We start from the raw sequence: 17,535 nt of genomic DNA, 5'->3' as shown, positions 1-17,535 counted from the left end.
GTTTCCGGCCGGTTCCGGCGGTTCTGAGGCCGGTTTTGGGCTTCTTGGATCAGGGGCTTTCATATGAGCTAGGGTTTGGAGGCTTTTTGTAGGTTTGGAAAAATGACTTCGATTACTTGATGAACTTCCTCTACTCTTGTCAATTTCGATTCTAAATCTAGAGCAATCTCGTGCTGATAACGTGTTTAAGGACAAGTATAAATTAACAGAGAGATAGAGAGAGTAATGTTGCAGAGAGAATGGAGATTCAAGTGTGTTTATTCATCTCATACAAGGAGGTATTTATAGGAATACAATTGAGGTGTGAGATGCTTAAAGAATGATACAATTTGGATGACAGCTCCATTTCTAGCTTTACATTGTGGCATTGTGGCTGTGATGATGGAGATAACCATGCTTGTTCCCCTTTGGCATAAAGCTTATCATATAAGTCACTATACCCATCTTTACACTTAAGCACCTCTCTTTATACTCAAGTACATATCCTATACATGATATAGACATTTATACTATGACTCATATATACTACAATATGATTCATGTATACTACAACAGAACTCAAATTTTGTATACTTCTGGCAGTTGAAAAATTCGACAACTTGAATATTGGCATTTTCAAGCATAACACTAAATGCCAATACAAAAAGTATTCCACTGGCTACTTCTCTCTAGACTAAATTGAACTCTCTGAACTTTGCTTGGTCACGTGAAGATGAAGTTCAGCTAGGTTGAGGTATTGGACTCCCCAATTCTGATGTGTATGGGATACCTGTGGATGGCAGCCAAGAATCTCCGTCAATAAAGTTGGTGGCCGTAAACTGATCGGCCTCAGATGGATCAGTATGATGACCGAGCCATCTGACCCGCCCTGCAAGCTCGGAACCTGGCCCTTTATTCATGAACTCACCATAATACAGAGTGACAATGCCACGGTTTCCATTCCATTCAATCCAACCCTTGGGAGTTACTACACTACCTAGGGTCGATTGCATGAAAACTGTACGTCAATAATTACCCCAAGGTCGACCCAAGTATGTGGGTGTAGCTGTAATGTTGCTCAACAAATCAGCATCTGCAGTCACGTACGTCACAAAATTGGAATGTAAACCCGGTTGAGTCTTCTTCGAAAAGACCGTGGGCAGTAACTGTAACCAGGCCATGATTAGGTCTTTTCTTGCAATAATGGTGCACATTTGGAAAACTGCAGTGCTGTAGCCGAAGATGAAGTCGACAGTGCCACTGATCTTGCATTCCCTAAAGAACTGGCGGCTGTTGTGTGCATACAATGTGTCTTGGTATCCATTTATCTTGCATCGGAAGAAAGCTGATTGGTCACCCTTGACTAGAAGCGCCACTGCCTGGCCGTTGTGTGGTCCGGCTGTGTTCTCAAACCCTATATCTATTGCAATGAAGCCTTCTGCCTTCACAGCTATGCACAACATTGATTCACATACAAAAAATAATTGTTATGAATTGCAGAACTGAAAGAGTGAACATCATGTATGTTATAAAAGTAGCCACGTATGATAGAAAGTGTGGACATTTCTTACTAAATTACCTCGGCAACAATGTACGCCAACCAGTACCATTACTCTTATGTCCAGTTATGGTAGTAACGTCCATGCCCTCTCCAATCAAAACCAAATTAGTCTTTTTCACATTGATATCCACATTTTCCTTGTAAACTCCTCTCTTCACCAAGATCGCAAAACGCTTCCGGCTATGATCCGGTACAGCCTCTACTGCCTGCATTATCTTTTGGAAATTTCCAGTCCAATCCTTAGACACGATGACGTTAGGGTTATTCTTCCAATAACTGATTTGCTGGAACTGAGTCTGATGTGATCTAGGTTCTAGATCAAGAGCATTAGGCAGCTCAGGCAACATGCCAAGGACCTCAAGGATTAATGTGGTCACTAGTTTGAAGCCTAATGCAACAATGGAATTGTTTGTGCGATCGAAAGCTCGTATACATGTCTTATGCCTTGTGACTGAAGTTTTCAACCAAGTTCTTGTTAGGTATGTCCCTCCTTACAATAAGGGTGTTGTCTCCATGATAAAGAAGAAAGCATGTGGGAGACAAAGAAAGAGGAAAACATGCGCAGGAAACAGGGAAGGTGAAAGCAAAAAGAGAAAAGGTGAAAGTGAAAGGAAATGAATAGTGACTGTTCCTTTCACACCTCTTTTTGTTTATAAAGAGCTGGAGAGAAAGAGAAGGAACGGCAGAAGTTCACAAAATCCTCTTATCGGCCAGCTTGTGTAGAGAGAGTAAAGGCAGTGAGTCCAAACTGCAGATAGAGAGAAAAACATCTTCATCCAAGTAGAGAGTGGAGAGTGTTTTACTACATGTTGAGAGTGTAGTTGTTGTTAGGTAGAAAACAAGTGTGAGAGAGAGTTTCCTTCAAGTAGTGTTCTTGAAGTTGTGTATCTCTTGTACCCACATTATCATAGTGGAAGTTCTTGTTGTTGCTACCCCGTGGACGTAGGCATTTTGCTGAACCACGTTATATCTGGTGTTCACTTTCCTTTACTCGTTTTATTTCTTTGCATATTATCCTTTTGTGGTTGGAGTTATTATTTCCATTCTATTACTTTTCCCAACAGTTCTTGTATGGGATAGGACATCACCTGTGTTATAGATTTTTCTCTTTCATATTAGTTGAAACTGAGAAGAGAGAGGAGAGAAGTCAATCACATAGAATAGTCCAAGATTATGCATTTGCAAACTGATACTGGCACTTGATGTATATATAATGAACAATATTAATGTAGCTTGATTTGAAGCTCTTGAGAAAGTCAAGATCAAGCTAAGTTAGATCTTAAGAAATTGACAGAAAAGAAATTAGATCTTATAATAGGGAGATGAATGTGCCCTTATGTATATATGTTATGAACATTAGAAAAAGGAAAAGGAAAAAAAAAAAAAAACCTTTTAGCTCATGAATTGTGGAAAGGGACCAATTCAAGGCTTGACCTGTTGAATCAAGCAAATCCTCACAGTATAAATGACATTATTAGAATTCTGATCGTGATCAACATGCAAAGTGGACAAGGTAGAGCTCACATTTTGCACAACTGTAATGATTTTCTGGAATGACTGTTTGAATACAGGCAAAGGAACTTTGAGCAAGTTGGAGCTAACATTACTGGCATTTGGATTTATGGATACATGACCTAAACATATTACGAAAAAAATGAAATGGTACGACTTCATGAGTATTATATCTATACACCAAAATTGTAAATGATGAGAAACTGGGCCTAAGTTAAGTTAAACTATGAAGACCATCCTATGTTAACCTATGAAGCTTATATATATATATATATTTTTTTGAATGAATATGGTGTCAACCCTTTATTAATCGAAAAGAAAACTAGTTATTACAAAGTTCATGGGCAATAACCTCATGAAGAAAAGAAGGAACAGAAGTGTAAAAAAGAGCTTGATTTGTAGAAGAAGCCTGTGCAGCAACAAGCTGTGCTGCATGCCTTGTTTGCATTCCTCCTTGTATGCACAATCCTAACATTTGGTAAAGCCTCCAGTAACACACCGAGGTCTTCATAGATCCTTCCCAACCTAGAAAGGTTCACTCCAGCGTTAGAAAGTTGCTGTTTTATGACTAGGGAATCGGTTTCCACAATTGCAGGCTGTAGAGACTCTTCCAAGATCCATTCCAAAGCCTCCTGACAAGCAGTGAGCTCTGCATGCTCTGCTGAAAGTAAGCCCAGAACCTTCCTACCTTTAGCAGCAAGGAATGTCCCCGAGCTATCACGAAGCACCACCCCAATACCCCCATTCGCCGAAGCCAACATGAAGGCTCCGTCAATATTAAGCTTAACACAACCAAGAGGAGGGCCTTGCCAACATACCTCACTAGAATCCCTTCTACCTCGACCAACAGTCATTGAATTATGGTAAACATAATCTTGTATTCTAGAAGTTGGCATCAGAATCACATCATGGACTCTGTTTGCCTTATTCTCCCAAACCCTTGAGTTTCTTTCCTTCCAAACAGCCCATTGTAGAAACATCATTAGATCAAAATGCGAGGATGCTAACTTGTTAGAGCAAAATTGTAGCCATTCCAGTCCATCCAAAGCCTCGGACTCGCTTGCAAAACACACTTGATTGAGAGCCATACATGATTGAAAAACTGCCCAAGTAAAAGGGCAATTTCGACACAGATGAATGGTAGACTCAGCCCTCCCAACACAAATCACACATAGTTGTGACTCCAAGTGAACATGTTTAGTTGCTAGTCTTTCCAGAGAAGGCTAGGAAGTATGTTGTGACAAATTTTCCACACATGCACTTTAGCAGTACAAGGAATTTTTGCCTGCCAAATCTTCTTCCAAAACTGAATGGTAGTATTGTCAAGAGGTAGCATCCTCTCATTATTTAAAGCAAACACATGTCTATAAGCAGATTTAACAGAAAACTCACCTTTCTTTTCCAATTTCCATGCAATTCTATCATGCACAAGACGCCGAGATAATGGTATAGCTAGTATAGCCTCTGCTTCCGCTTCATTGAATATAGCTTTAACTTTGGCCTCGTCTCATAACCCTGTTGAGGCAAAAAGCTCTCTAGCTTACTCTCATATCTATGTTGTTAGACGACCTTCCTGAGTGATGCACTAGAGTAGGCATACCGGGCACCCAATCATCCTCCCAAACTCTAGTATCTTCTCCATTTCCAATCTGCCAATAGGATCCAGACCGCAACAAATCACGTGTCCCAAAAATGCTCCTCCAAGAATAGGAAGGTGCACTATGAGCTGTTGCTGACCAAAAGGAGCCATCTGGAAAATATCTCGCTTTGTAAACTCTAGCAATGAGGGATTCCGGATCACTAGCAATCCTCCAAGCTTGTTTTGCCAACATAGCTTGGTTAAAATCAGTAAGGCTCCGAAACCCTAGGCCACCCTCCTCCTTAGGGTGACAAAGAAAATCCCAAGTTTTCCAATGAATTTTTCTTTTATCCTCTGTGCTTCCCCACCAAAATCTTGCACACATTTGCTCCAAATCTTCACAAAATTTTTTTGTTAGCTGAAACACACTCATAGCGTAAGTTGGAAGAGCTTGAGCCACGACCTGAATTAGAATATCCTTGCCTGCACCACTAAGCATCTTCCCTTGCCAATTTTTAAGCTTTTTGGCCAAGTTATCCTTGATATATTGAAAGGTTGCAGTCTTCTTTCTTCCCACATGAGTTGGAAGACCCAAGTATCTCTCATGAGAATCCACTACCTCCACTCCCATTAAAGAAGCCACTTCCTCTTGCACCTCTGTGTGGACATTCTTACTAAACACAACAGAACTCTTGTTGAAATTCACAAGTTGCCCTGAAGCTCTACCATACACCTCTATCACATCCTGTATTTCACCACAAGCCTCTAAAGAGGCTTTAGCATACAACATGCTATCATCTGCAAAAAGGAGATGATTAACAAGGGAGGCTTCTTGACATACCTCAATACTAGGCAGAAGACCTTGCACTTGCTTCTGTTGCAAGAGCGCCGAGAACCCCTCAGCACCAATCAAAAATAAGTAGGGTGATAGAGGATCACCCTGTCTCAGTCCCCTGCTTGGTGTAACAAGGCCCCTAGGTTTCCCACGAATTAGAAAGGAAAATCTTGCAGTACTGACACATTGCATTACTAGCTCGATCCAAACTCTTGTGAAGCCAAGTCTTTACATTACTTTACTAAGGAACAACCACTCCATTCTATCATATGCCTTGCTAAAGTCCAACTTCAACGCCATAAAGCCATCCTGCCCCTCTCTCTTATTGTGTACAAAATGTGCTATTTCATTAGCAACAAGAATGTTGTCAGTAATCAACCGCCCATGTATAAAAGCACTTTGATACGGCAAAATAATATCTGGAAGATCTGAATCATACCTTGGAGGCCATCCAACCTTGTGTAACTCCGGCTATGAATAACTCATTATGTGGGCAGTATTCAGAGGACGAAATACGGTATGCTTTATTCCAAATGTACTCTACAAAATCTCCTGGTCCCGATGGAATGCCACCACTTTTTTTTCAACACTATTGGAATGTAGTGGGGAAGGATGTTACAGTAGCTGTGCAGGATTTTCTACACAATGGTAATTTGCTGAAACAAGTGAATTTTACACATATTTGCTTAATTCCGAAAGTTGATAATCCGGAGAGAATGTCTGACCTCCGACCTATTTCCCTTTGTAATGTCCTCTACAAAATTTGTTCAAAGGCTATTGCAAATAGGCTAAAGGTTCTTTAATTTGTTATGATTTTGAAGAGAAAGAGCATGTTTATAGGTCTTAGGATTTATTTTGCAATTAATGGTGACATGTGATTATTGCTTGAGTCTTCTATGTTAGACTAGTTTATTACAATTAGGGAAAACATTTCTAAACTTGTATAACTTGCATACCTACCTGTGAGATTTTATGCCTTATTGCAAATATGCATTGTTCATATTTTCTTGTTTTTCATGTGTACCAATTTTGCAATTATGGTCTCTAGAACTTGCTTCATACCCTTCAAGGCTACTTGTTAGCTCACAACATGATGGAAATGATTGAGGCATTAGGGTTAATTACCACCATATGGCCAAAGACATCAATATGGCATATACATGACTGATCTCATCCTCATGCATCTCCACCACAAAGTACACAGAATCACGAGAATGCCTATATATTGTGCAAAATTAATAAAAGATACTTTCGGCAAGCATTTGAGATTAAAAAGCTGGTTTAAGGTTTAAAAAAACTACTTGTTAAAGAAAGTGGTCAAGGCGGTAACAACATTAAAAGTTAAAGCCTCAAGCATTATACTAAAATATAGAGTTAATTAGTCTTAAGTCCAAAAACCATTAACTATTTTGAATGTAATCTGGATGAAATTTTTTGTTAATTGTAGTCAAGTGACTAGGCGTCCACATCAGCTTACTTTTCTATATTAGCATGATGAGTCAACTTCTACTTTTCTACATACCGAATTTACTCATAACAATATTACTCCAAAACAATCAATAATTTATGAGTCAATTAATTGAGAGTTAATGTTGTTTTTCAATTAATTTGATATTCATAAAAACTATACTTTTTTTTTCCTTTTTTTGGTAAGGGTTGATACACATATACATAGTTGGATTGTTAAAGAGCCACTTTCTCATGTTATTCAGATAATCATATGGCCTTCAAGCTTACATACAAAAAAAAAAAAAAAATTTGAAGATTTTTTTTTTATGTCGGTGATTTTATGATTATGTAAGACACATTCTTCAGCAGGCATCAAGAGTTAATTTTGCATCCATACTTGATGTGAAGGCAATTTTACACCCTTGAATTGCAGGAACCACCTGCATGACCACAATATAGAAAAAGTTCATGTTAATCTTCCGAAGTTTTTAAAAATATTTAACTGTTTTTGTATGGCTATGTGCTCCTTACTTTTTGAAATCTCCCATGAGTTTTTGAATAAGATTCTTAAACATTTCCTCTAGCCTCTTGAGTTGTCTAGAAGGGCTCAAGATGTAGCGGAAGTCATCCAAATGCATATAAACGTGGTTCATCACCTAACATTATTTTTTATATTTTTTATGTTGTAATGGATGAAGAGCCTACAATATCTTCAGACTAAGGAAGTTGTCGCAGTCTATAGTAAATGTATGATTACTGAGGTAATAGCTCTACTGATGCGATTTTGCTAATGTTATGCACTTGAATGGGGTGTTTAGCTCGTTCTTAATTTGAATGTACATGTAAATTAAAGAACAATAACCTTGAAATCAAAAGAAGTAACATTCGAACGGGCTTCTTTTATGAATTTGGTGAAGGAATAAAAGTTTATGTCTATAACAGATAATTAAATGCCTCAGTTCATTCTTAATAGGAAACATATTTATAGTAAATGAAGTCATAACTCTTATATCAAATAAGCAGTGTTGTGTTCTTCATTATTGTCCAATGCATAAACCTTCTAAATGCATAAATATAGGAGCTTCAAAAGTTAACATGCATTCATATATATATAACTTCTTAGCACTTGTTCTGCTTCTAATTATACTCCATTTTTTTTGTATCAGGTGATAGAGATATGTACGTCACATGGCCTACTTACTGTGTCGAAGGATGCCTTCAAAAAGGCTATGAGAGTTGCTTTTGGGGAGTTGGTGGTAACTGTGGGAATGGAAGAGCTTAGTGGTGTTACGCCTAGCGCTGGCTACTTTCTGGTGAAGAGTCAATATACTTGCGATGACGTGCTCAAAGGAAACGAAGTAGTGACTGTGACATCCGGTGGCGTTGAGTTTAGGGTGAAGAGGAGTTACTAGTTATTAGTTATAATAAGTGCTGGAATTGAGGTCTAAATTTCAGTACTTTAATTTCTAATTCCTAGCTGTAATTGGTTGCATGTGCTTTCAATCCCCCACCCCATCATGTTTAGAGAAATAAGCTAGCATTATATCTAATGGACTAGTAAGTTTAGAAGGAAACCTAGATATACTTAGGTACTTCTGTCAAATCTTCATCCACTCTCCGTTAAAATTGAGGGCAAAACAGACATTTTACATACTTTTGTTTTTCTTTCAAGCAAAAAAAAAAAAGTTAGGAGCTCTCTATCAGTCTCTGCTCCGGTATTTTGGATTAGTCGTGTTCCAATTCTAGAGGTTTTCAAATTTCATTTTTTTTTATTGCTAATCATTGAGAGTATAAATGTCTTTTTGATGTAAAAAATGTGTTGAAATGTCAAATTTACCCCCAATTTTAACGGAGATTTGATAGAAAGTTAAATATAGCTAAAATTGTCAAATTTACCCCCAATTTTAACCGAAGTACTTAAATGATATGTCTTTGTAAGTTCACGTACCTAATTGATTCTTTTAAAAGTTTGGGTACCATTTTGTCCGGTTCAAGAAAATTTAGACCCCACCCATGATAAAAACCCGTACCATTTTATTGGTTTTCTCCAATTTCTGAAAATAGATAAATTTCTTTCATTTGTCCTCAAGAAATCATTTACATACTTCTTTGGTAATGTTAAAGCCAGTTCACTCGCTCAAAAATTATAGGAATCTTTCTGTATTTCCATGAGAATTCGAAGGCTGACATCACATCAAACACTTCAATAAATTTGCATAATGCTATTGCTGATCTCTGATCTCACTTCTTCTGAAAAGTCACCATGCAAAGGAAAGCTACCACACGGCTAACGAACCCTGTGAAGATGAGGACTATTATACAAAGACTCCAATCATTCAGATTATAGCCACTTTTCAAAAGTGCCCCGCACCGAGTTATTAGCCATACTCCAGAATACCTGTAGCCAAAAGGAAATAGTTCATTGATGTTGAGATCAGAGAAACTCACCAAAATACAAAATTCCATACACTATCATGAGCAAGTTGCATCTTGATTGATGTTATCAGTAGGGTACAGCTGTAATTAATTTCTTTAGAGAGAGGGAAATCGTGCAGTACCTTTCAGCATTTGCAATCACAAATGCTTCCAAAGCCCACTTAGGGTAGCATACATTGGCTAAAATCTTTAGAGTCTGACCATCTTGCGGCCGTGTAGCTATAAGTGTCAAAACAACTGGAAGGAGAACCGATGACTGCAAGAATAACAGCTTGTCAGTAAAATATCAGATTAATGTGCAAAACTGAATGCTGAGCGACAGTCTTTTGAGTGTTTCTTTTACTTACTAGCTGGGCTGCACCTTGTTCAAAAAATATTGCTAGTGCATAGGCTATGCCAGTTACACAGTACACAAGGCAGAGCAGAACAACATAATTATCTGCAAAGCTAGATCTTGGGTTGGTGAAGAAGTAGAACATGGACAGATACACGAAAGGTTTGATCAATGTATTAAAATGGTCGACTGTATCCTTAGCAAGAAAATAAGCCAAGCTGCTCATCCCAGATGCTCTCTCTCTCCAATATTGTAATCTATCCAGGGAAAATGATCTCAAAGCCGCAATCTTACACAGTAGAGCTGAAATAAACAACAAGACTCATGGTAAGGAAACGAATACTTTATGCATATGCATGATTGAAGTTAAACTTGCATTAGCTATAAAACCGACTTATTAAAGCAAAGAAAATGACATTAATAAACAATGTAGGAATGCATCTTTCAGGTTGCACCAACATTAATACTAATATAAATTATATAATGTCTCTTAATGAAAAAATATCAGTAACTTGGAGCACCTTGTGTCTAGAAATGAAGAAAGCAACTTATAGCTAATTGTACTTACAAACTGCAATGATGGTGTATGTGTAACCAAGTGCACCAAAGTTCTGATCGCTCACTTTTGCAAGTGATCCTAAGCAGGCTCCAGCAAGTAATAAAATCAAATAATCTACTGCCTGTATCCGAGCTTCTCTAAGTCTCTGCTTACCAAGTCTGACATGACATGATTATAAAGAAGATCAAGAATTGGTAATTTAAAGAAGTGTACAAAATCATTTAGATAATATCTAATACTTATATCTATCTTCTCTCAGGGGAGAACTCATAGTCATCCGATGAAAAGATATTTACCAGCATGGCAGAAAAGATATGGCATGTTTGTTGTAGGTAAATGTCACGGGAAGTAGGCAAGTCAAAGACCTACTGTATACAACACATCGGATAGACCAATATGGTTCTCAAATTAACAACTCGGAAGGAAAAAGAAAAAGAAAGCTTGCTTGAGTGGTTCAAAAATGCTTAAAAAGAACACTTGCAATTTCAGGAAATCAGGCTGCATTGAGAAAATCTCTCATAACTTAATTGTAAAGGTTGACTAGCTAAAAGACACTTCTGACAAGCATTTGAGATACCATATATGTTTTCCAAGATAAGGCAATTATCTGATAAATATGTAATATTTAAATGCATGTCTAAACTATTGATTATATTTACCTTCCTAGGAAGTATCTGTATTGCAGAAATACACCTGGAGTTCTCCGGTTAGACATATCCTTAGATTTCAAGAAATTGAGACGTATCTTCTCACGATGCAGCTCCACATTAGTTCTTACATCTTGCCATAACTCTTCAGCAAAAGATTGTTCCTCTATCTGAGCACCAGCAGGATTAGTTTCATGAATTAAATTTTCATCCATTGAGGGCAATTCAAGTTGAGCAGCACTTGGCCTCATATCGGGGGGTACTGAGTACCCATTATAAAGCATCCATCTGAGGGGAAGATCCCTATAATTCACTCCTGAACTTCTTTCTGTTGTTACCATACCCTCCAAAATGTCAATGTAGTGGTCCGGAGGGTTGATGCGGTCTGGGACATTGATCCCAAGGCTTGAGAAGTATTCTTCTACTTGCTTTGCTGATCCATGATAGACAGTTAGGCCACCTTTTGCCAGGAGTACTAACTCATCAAACATCTTGAACAAGGCATAGCTGAAGCAGAAATGTTACGCATTAGTGATTAACTGATACTACTAATTCTTAAAAAGAAAGAAAGAAAAAACAAAAATAAAACAATTTCGAACTGGACAATCTACAACAAATTCTGAAGCATTATCTTTAATTGAGGGGTATCACTAAAGCTTGCTTGGCACATTCAAGGATCCAAAGAAAAGTAGAAAGAGCCTAGATGCCTCAATCTAACACAGTTAAAGGTCATGTGGCTTAATGAATTAGGCACATTTTTTTCTGCATTGCATATCATCTTGGTGAGCCTCTTAAACTCCACCAGCATAAAAAATAATAATAATAATAATAAATAATAAATAAAAAAAATACTGCACACTATGTGGTTGTATATATGTAATAGACCCAAAGCTCCCATTCCACTAATAAGAGATGTCTATTGTTCTAGTACCATTATTCAAGACAGACATTTTGAACCAGAATACAACTATACAAGGACTCATTCCACAACAAAAGAGAACTATAGACAGTGGATTTTCAAAGTACAAAAAGCCTTGTTTCGGAAGGTTACCTAGGTTGGTGAACCACCATGCAGATGTTTACCCCTTCAAGAGCTTCCCGTCTAAGTGCTCTAAGAAGTAGCTGAGAAGAGGCACTGTCCAAACCAGATGTGGGTTCATCCAAAATCAAAAGTGAAGGTTCCATAACCATTTCCAAACCAACATTTACACGTTTCCTCTGGCCTCCAGATATCCCTCGCTTTTCTACTGTTCCAACCAAGGAATCACGTACCGTCTGGAGCCCTAAGGACTCGATAGCTCTTTCAACCACTAGAACTTTATCTGGTTTTGATAAGTCCGCTGATAACCTTCAAAATAAAAAAGTAGCAGGAGTCAGTACAGTAATTGATAAAATTTTCACAAAATGCATTATTGTCCCACTATATATTGACCCTCTTTCCACTCAAGCTTCTTTGGAAGTCCTGAATATAGCCATTCTGGATTTAATAGAAAGAAAAGGGTATTGATGCAACCAAGAGAAATTCAAAATCAGAATTTTGAAATGTTAAAAAAGGTTAACTATTCCAAAGCATTTAAACAACTATGCTTTTCTCTGGGCTATTAGCTTTGTTTTGTAATTAAAAGCTAGTGGTCCAGGACATCAGCATATTCCAAGCAAAAATCAAAGTTCCACACTGTGAGTGTTTGGGGTTGATGTGAACATCACTGCTTCATAGAAAACCTTTCAGTACAGGTTGATGAGAAACTACAACAACAAAATTCCAAATATAGCAAAGATATGAACGTGGAATGATATCAGCTATTGGAGAGAAATTAGCAGAGAACTGAATCTGGCATACCTGCACTTTGCACTGAACCATAGATTCTCTTCCACGGTCAAGTTTCCATGCACAATATCATCTTGTGGCACAAAACCTATGATTTTCTTATATGAATGGATTGATACATTCCTCCCATTTACAAGAATTAAACCAGTCATATTGCATCCAATCGCTTTTCCAGCTAGGGCAGAAAGAAATGTTGTTTTTCCAGCCCCTGATGGACCCATGACTGCAGTAATGCGGCCGGGCTTTATTTTACCAGTAACACACCTCAGTAGATGCTTATTTTTTGATTTCAAAGTCAGTGTAAGGTCCTTGAAAGAAATCTCAATTAGAGGCCTTTTCCGTACTTCATTGTTAGTAGCCATTTTAACCACCCCAGAGAAGGTAAGATCCTTGTAGTCTTGCTGCTGAGCCTTCTCTTTCTCAATCTGAGCATAAGCATAATCGAAGATTTGTGTATGAGTATGTATTTGCTTTCCTTTCGGCACATTTCCTACATTTGTGTCCTCACCTCCAATACTGAAACCTTTATAATTCTCCGGGTCATCTTCAATTTTACGCATAATCTGCATGAGCTCACTAGGTTCCTTTTTCTTTCCCTTTGGTGGCACAGATGTGGATGGTGAGACATTTGATCTACTTGGATGTGGAGGTGTAGGCAGATCATCATCCATGTCCGGTTTTGGCTCATTCAAAATCTTAAGTTTCTCAGGATCTTGAGTGTCCTTTTTCCGAGAAAATGTGCGTGATAAATGAGCTTGCAAACCACTTGCATGCTTCTTAGCAGCATCTTTTGCACCTTTCCATCTTTGGCGTGCTTTGGCCATTTCCCTTGCACTTTTGGCTGCTTTCTCCCGGGATTTGGCCAGTCTCCTCCCCCTAGTGATGAGTACTTGGTCAGAACAATTGTAAATAATGAGCAGCAGAGTGATCAAAGCTGCCTGCATGAGCAATTGAAGAGCATAAATTTCAGACTATGTTATTGGTGCTTATTTTCACTTGTGCGGTTGTGCCAACTGCCAAGCTATAAGTATGCTTCCTCAAGTATGCTATAGAATTGAGAAGTGTACAAAACAAAGTAAATAGAATGCAAAATATCAGGTTTTTAAAAGACTTCAAAACTTTATTTTCTTCTTTTTCAGAAAGCCCATCATATAGGCAGTGTGCCTTCTATATGAATAATCAATCATGTGGGTCTATGGAGCCTGCTGATGTTAAGTTTTTTGTTTCTGAAGTAGAGTGCAAACTTACAATAAGCATTATCCCGTATGCATGAATATTTTGATTTGCAGTGTTTGCATCACATGAAGTCAACTTGAAACAGCCTGCAACATGACAAACATAAAATAATGAAAGGTCTGTTATGCAGAATGAAGTACTACAGAAACTAAAGTCAAAATTCCAGGTGGGACAAGATGTCATGATCATTAAACACACTGTAGTTAGGGACATATGAAAATTTTGCTCTAAATATAAACTACCATGAAACTTACGTTTCTCATCTGTAGAACCCATCCGGCAGTAATGTCTGCAATTGCATGAAAAGTAAAAAGGATTTAATCACTTAGAATACAGACATTGATTTACCAATTCAAATTTGATTTATCATCAAAAGCATAGTCAAACCATTACACAGAAATATAAGGAGTTCGCAACTCACAAAAGAGTCAACAAGTTTGATAAATAAGCAGGGATGAAACTTAATACCCACTACTGCAAGGAATTCTTTTCACAGTGGTTGGACAATATGATCCAGCTGAACAGAATAATTCACCACTACTAACAACATCAGCCCATATATTTGCTCCTCCACAAGTATGGTTTGGTTGCCCAGGAGGTAGCTGGTAAATGTACCTGCAGAAGCATATCAAAGTATAATTTTCCGACCTTATAGGCTGTTGAACACCATAAACAGCAATTGCTAAAGCTGGAATCTGAACTTACGGTTCACAAATACCGGTTGCTCTGTTCAGGGTTGCCATGGGACAGTAAGAACCCGATGGGCAAGCTTCAAGAGCATGACATCAATTGGCAGAAAGAAAGGAATAATCAGATACATTACATTAGAAACAAAAGATATCCAAAGGGTTTCAATCATTAAGAAAGGAAGTACTAATTACTAAATATTCGATAACTCACGTATCATGCATGTGAGACCATGGGGACAAAAGAAACCCTCACAACAAGGCTGGCAGTTCTGAGTTCTGGGAGGCACGTCCTGTGCATTTTTGAGGTCAACCTGCTGATCTTGGCCAACACTACAAGCCCATCCTGGCTCACACCCAGAAACCCAGGTGGTTAAATTACAGTTCTGGTTGGGTTTCAAGTAATTTGCACTCTCAGCCTTTACAAAGAAATTGTTGAAATAAAACTTCATCTCTGCTGCTGTACACAAGCGCCGCGTAATATCTCCTATTAAACCATAACAACCACCAGGAAAGAGAAATCATAACCAGCTCAAATTCACAAGTACATTGCTAAATAATCAATCCTGTAAGTGCAATGAAGAAGCATGAAAACATCTATATTTGATTGCCAAGATAAACCCAATGCTTAAAAGTTTCAAATTTTTCCATTCTCTACATCACTAAAGAACCAGACAGAGCTACATTCACTATTCTTTGTAATTACAAGTACTTTCATACCTTTAGTCTTTTGAATGCATGAAGTTAAGAACTCCAAATTGTTCGAAAAATTAAATGCCTGGTTCCAATCAGCTTCCCTGAACCAACAAAATGACCACCAAAATCAATCCACATTCAACCTCTAACAACCTATCTACCTATAAACAATCCCAACAGTCTAGTCCAGTAATTGTAATCAGTAAAAGCATAAACTAATCCGAATCGACTTCTCACACCAATTGGGCCAATTCTATATTATTCAAAGTTCTCTACTTTACTATCTTTCAGGCATTTTCTCAAACAGATAGTTAAGTACAAAAGTGCTTACGGGTCTTTCACACAGAAGCTGGAACGGTTGCTAATCTCCCTACTGAGAACTGCTGTAACATTTGAGATTCTTCCATACACAATCTGAGTGATCAATGGAAGAACTGCAGGGTTGTCAATTCCATCATAGTCATCCACATCTTGGCTCTGCACCAAGTGAACCAAGCTCAAAGCTAGGATTCCCAGTACAAGAAATGAGCCAAAGTTTGAAGCTTTGAGCTTCTTCAAGCTCATTTTGGATGGCTGAGACTAATGGGTTGTAGAATTTGGAGAGGATTCAATTTAGAAGGTTCAGAATGAGTGAGAGAGACAGAGCATGTGGCTTTTGGGTTTCGGAGTCAAATTAAATGAAATGCAAAGACAACGTGGGTAAGACGTACAACAGAGATGTAAACAAAAACTACGTCCGAACTACTACTTCTTTGCTTAATTAATGCCGGCTCCCAGACGTGTCTTGTTTTGTTGTCTGTCTGAAAAGAGAAGAAAAAAAAGTCGAAGAAGAAAAATCTGGTATCTTTTGCCATTTGGGAGGCAATGAGGCATAGGCGTGTTACATAATAAACTATAGTATTACAAGGTTGTATGGAATAATGTAATATTGACGTCGTTACTTCATCTACTTGTAATAAGCCATAAAGGAATACAAAGCCCTACAAGACGATCGACAATCATTGTTAATTGAGGTTGTGTGTACTTTACTTCACTATGCGTGTTTCATTCAAGGACTTTGAATGATTCATGAAGGTTTCAAGACTAGGGTTTTACTTGCAGATAGCACCGAACTCATGATAATGCACCAATAAGCTAGCTAACCTTATGTTAGATATTGAATATATCACTCGATCATGTATGCCATTTTTTTAATTTTTTGGGGCCGAATTAAAATATAATAAAAATGCGTGTTATATCAGTTGATTTAATGACAAAAGTCTCTCTGAATTCAATCGACAAACAAATCCATTGTAATTGAAAAGAATGTGAGCAATGACAGATGCAATATCGGTTTCATATTATAAATGTCAGCAATAATAACATGGAGTTTGCACCATGGAGTGTGAAATACATACCTATACCTTTTTGACCGAGAAGAACCCGTGTACTACTTGGTTTGATTATCAAACCGAGGGTACCAAAGAGAGATGGTTTGAGAACTATGTCAAATAATGAATAAGCTTCTTGAAAAGAAGGACTCATCTTTATACTTCAGAAACAAGAATGTAATTAAAGTTGAATCTAAGAATACCATCTCTGAAAAGTTCAAGAACCTAGATAAATATATATCTCTAGAATCTGATACGGAAAAGCAGGACTTTCCTTGAAGCTAAAATATTGATTCACTATTCAGTGTGATGATAGCTGGAACAATATTGTACACATTGCTGATTTTTTTAGGGTTCAGATAATTGATGCACACGAAGTTGCAGATTATAAAGTATTGCCATTTTTCGTCAACGAGAGAAGAGAAGTATTATATTTCTGTTGTGAGGGATGATTGAGCATATCAATCTGGAATCTGATTTAGGTGGCAGGCATATAGGCTCAGAATAATCCCTCCATGCAATAATCAAACTTGGGATATACATATCACAGACCCACCGGCCACCTCAAGGTTCTTATGTACGGCACCTCTCTCACAGTGATGTAGGCCTTATGATGGTGGGTTACATCTGAGAGAGGTTGTTATATAAAACAGGCCACGCTTAAGAATTTCTATTGATGGTCAAATAATTACTTCATATATTGCTAAGTTTTTATCATTTAAAATACAAATCAAAGTACCAAACGCAAACTACACTAAGGGGGGTGTATTCAATTCAGATTTTAAAATATTTTGTTTGAGTTTTTATAATCCATAGATTTACTTAATC

At 37.7% G+C, this 17,535-nt stretch overlaps 2 protein-coding genes across 2 annotated transcripts; both read right to left on the bottom strand.

Annotated features, from left to right (window-relative positions):
- Positions 1-354: 354 nt before the first annotated feature.
- Positions 355-1,887, bottom strand: LOC133716809 (pectinesterase/pectinesterase inhibitor PPE8B-like). Its single transcript, XM_062143465.1, has 3 exons — positions 1,587-1,887; positions 1,016-1,429; positions 355-485 (listed from the first exon to the last, which is right to left on the bottom strand). The coding sequence occupies exons 1-3, from the start codon at positions 1,885-1,887 to the stop codon at positions 355-357; spliced, it is 846 nt and encodes a 281-aa protein (XP_061999449.1).
- Positions 1,888-8,929: 7,042 nt separating this feature from the next.
- Positions 8,930-16,103, bottom strand: LOC133715349 (ABC transporter G family member 24-like). Its single transcript, XM_062141821.1, has 14 exons — positions 15,669-16,103; positions 15,362-15,438; positions 14,856-15,128; positions 14,661-14,724; positions 14,424-14,570; positions 14,210-14,244; positions 13,968-14,041; positions 12,732-13,657; positions 11,943-12,239; positions 10,904-11,398; positions 10,254-10,402; positions 9,699-9,988; positions 9,474-9,607; positions 8,930-9,313 (listed from the first exon to the last, which is right to left on the bottom strand). Exons 1-14 carry the CDS (start codon positions 15,899-15,901, stop codon positions 9,157-9,159), a joined length of 3,351 nt encoding a protein of 1,116 aa, XP_061997805.1. The 5' UTR covers positions 15,902-16,103; the 3' UTR covers positions 8,930-9,156.
- Positions 16,104-17,535: the final 1,432 nt, after the last annotated feature.

This window comes from Rosa rugosa, chromosome 6 (assembly GCF_958449725.1).
Source record: "Rosa rugosa chromosome 6, drRosRugo1.1, whole genome shotgun sequence".
Taxonomy (NCBI): domain Eukaryota; kingdom Viridiplantae; phylum Streptophyta; class Magnoliopsida; order Rosales; family Rosaceae; genus Rosa; species Rosa rugosa.
The sequence above is the reverse complement of the archived record's forward strand: the minus strand, read 5'-3'. Positions and strand labels throughout refer to the sequence as shown.

What these genes read in the sequence shown, in the direction of transcription:
- LOC133716809 (XM_062143465.1), bottom strand. Translation starts at nt 1,887, where the DNA reads ATGTTGCCTGAGCTGCCTAATGCTCTTGATCTAGAACCTAGATCACAT. An exon ending in AACTGGACATAAGAGTAATG is followed by an intron (nt 1,430 to 1,586) that starts GTACTGGTTGGC and finishes TGTTGTGCATAG; the next exon opens with CTGTGAAGGCAGAAGGCTTC. An exon ending in ATACTTGGGTCGACCTTGGG is followed by an intron (nt 486 to 1,015) that starts GTAATTATTGAC and finishes TATCATGTATAG; the next exon opens with GATATGTACTTGAGTATAAA.
- LOC133715349 (XM_062141821.1), bottom strand. Translation starts at nt 15,901, where the DNA reads ATGAGCTTGAAGAAGCTCAAAGCTTCAAACTTTGGCTCATTTCTTGTA. An exon ending in AGCTTCTGTGTGAAAGACCC is followed by an intron (nt 15,439 to 15,668) that starts GTAAGCACTTTT and finishes TTGTTGGTTCAG; the next exon opens with GGAAGCTGATTGGAACCAGG. An exon ending in ATGGTGGTTCACCAACCTAG is followed by an intron (nt 11,399 to 11,942) that starts GTAACCTTCCGA and finishes TTTCTGCTTCAG; the next exon opens with CTATGCCTTGTTCAAGATGT.